This window comes from Corvus brachyrhynchos, unplaced genomic scaffold (genome assembly GCF_000691975.1).
Source record: "Corvus brachyrhynchos isolate BGI_N302 unplaced genomic scaffold, ASM69197v1 scaffold308, whole genome shotgun sequence".
NCBI lineage: Eukaryota > Metazoa > Chordata > Aves > Passeriformes > Corvidae > Corvus > Corvus brachyrhynchos.
Window position 1 is genome coordinate 26,480 of NW_008239538.1, and position 1,343 is coordinate 27,822.

Consider the following 1,343-nt stretch of genomic DNA (forward strand, 5'->3'; position numbering starts at 1 on the left):
GCCGCTCCCGCAGCCCCCGGTACGTGACCGCCCGCGCCTCCAGCTCCCGGCACAGCTCCTGCCGGGACAGCGGGTCAGGATGGGGACAGCGAGCAGGATGAGGAAGGGGACAGGGATCGGGATGGGGATAGGGATGGGGCGGGGAGGATGACAGGTACAGAGATGGGGATGGGAACAAGGATGGGGATGAGAAAGGGGACAGGGATGGGGATGTGGAGGGGTCAAAGTAGACAGGGGTAAAGTAGACAGGGGACAGGGATGGGGACAACAGAGACAGCCACAGTGGACAGGGAGAGGGGATGGAGACAGGGATGCGGATGGGGACAGGTTCAGGGTAAGGGACAAGGACAAGGATGGCTCCTGCTCTGTCTCACGGAGCAGCTGAGGGAGGGGTACCAGGGTCTGCGTGGTTGGGGAGAAGAGGCAGCAGAGAAGGATCCCGGCCCAGCAGTGTGGAGAGGGGTGGATCTGGGGCACACCTTCCCCCAAGAGATCAACAGACCCCAGGGGCCGGCCCTGCAGCAGGACCCAGTCTGGCGCTGGTTCTCACCAAGTGTGCATTGAGCTTTTCTTTGGTGGCATCCGGGTGGCCCCAGGCCGGCTTGGAGCAGAAGAGCTGCAGCTCCACCTGCTCCAGCCACTGCAGCAGCTCCGTGATTTCCAGCGTGATGTCCTGCACCTGCGGGCGATGGGGGGTCAGCGCCGTGGCCGCCGCCTGGCAGCGCCGCAGTCCCGCGGCCGTACCTGGCTGAGGTTGTTCTCCAGCTCCAGCTGCCGGCTCTCGGTCTCGCTGCGCACCAGGTCCCAGTGCTGTCCCAGCTGCTGGAGGCTGCGCTGCAGCCCCTCCACGCTATCCCCCAGGCTGGACAGCAGCAGCCCCTGCCCGGCCTCAGTCACCGACTGCACCGTGCGGGCGTGGGACATCACGTCGGTCCGCAGCACCTGGGGATGGGGTGGCAGGGTCACGGCTGGGACCGGGGCAGGGGCACCCACCCCCCACGTTCCTCTATCTGCACCATGCAAAGCCCCTCACCCCGAGACACCTCTGCTGCCCAAAGCATCGCTGCCACCACAGCACTGAGGACTGAGGGTGCCACATCGGGCAAGGATGGCACCCGTGGGTGCCCCCAAGCTGGTGTCAGGGCTCTTGATCTCAGCAGGGTGCGGGGCAGGGCCGAGACACAAGATTTGCCGGTTCGTGGCCGGGCTTGGCCGGGACAGGCAGCCCTTGCACGGCCCCCCCGGCGCGGGGACAGCCCGGCCCTTGCGGCCTCGCCTGCGTCAGGCACATCACGAGCGTGCCCGGGCAAGGGGCTGTGGCACGGGGCCGGGGCGGAGACAGC

The 1,343-nt window shown here is 67.3% G+C and overlaps 2 protein-coding genes across 2 annotated transcripts in view; both read right to left on the reverse strand.

Moving 5' to 3' along the window:
* Window positions 1-975, reverse strand: part of LOC103620437 (microtubule-actin cross-linking factor 1-like) — a 13,197-nt gene extending 12,222 nt beyond the window's left edge. Inside the window, exons 1-3 of the mRNA XM_017741211.1 lie at window positions 745-975; window positions 551-679; window positions 3-58 (exon numbers count right to left, since the gene is read on the reverse strand). Coding sequence (XP_017596700.1) covers window positions 3-58; window positions 551-679; window positions 745-924 — 365 coding nt within the window. The 5' untranslated portion in view covers window positions 925-975. The remainder of the gene's footprint in view (window positions 1-2; window positions 59-550; window positions 680-744) is intronic.
* Window positions 976-1,029: 54 nt separating this feature from the next.
* LOC108448424 (microtubule-actin cross-linking factor 1-like) overlaps window positions 1,030-1,343 on the reverse strand; it is a 2,648-nt gene continuing 2,334 nt past the window's right edge. Inside the window, exon 7 of the mRNA XM_017741212.1 lies at window positions 1,030-1,276. Coding sequence (XP_017596701.1) covers window positions 1,030-1,276 — 247 coding nt within the window. The remainder of the gene's footprint in view (window positions 1,277-1,343) is intronic.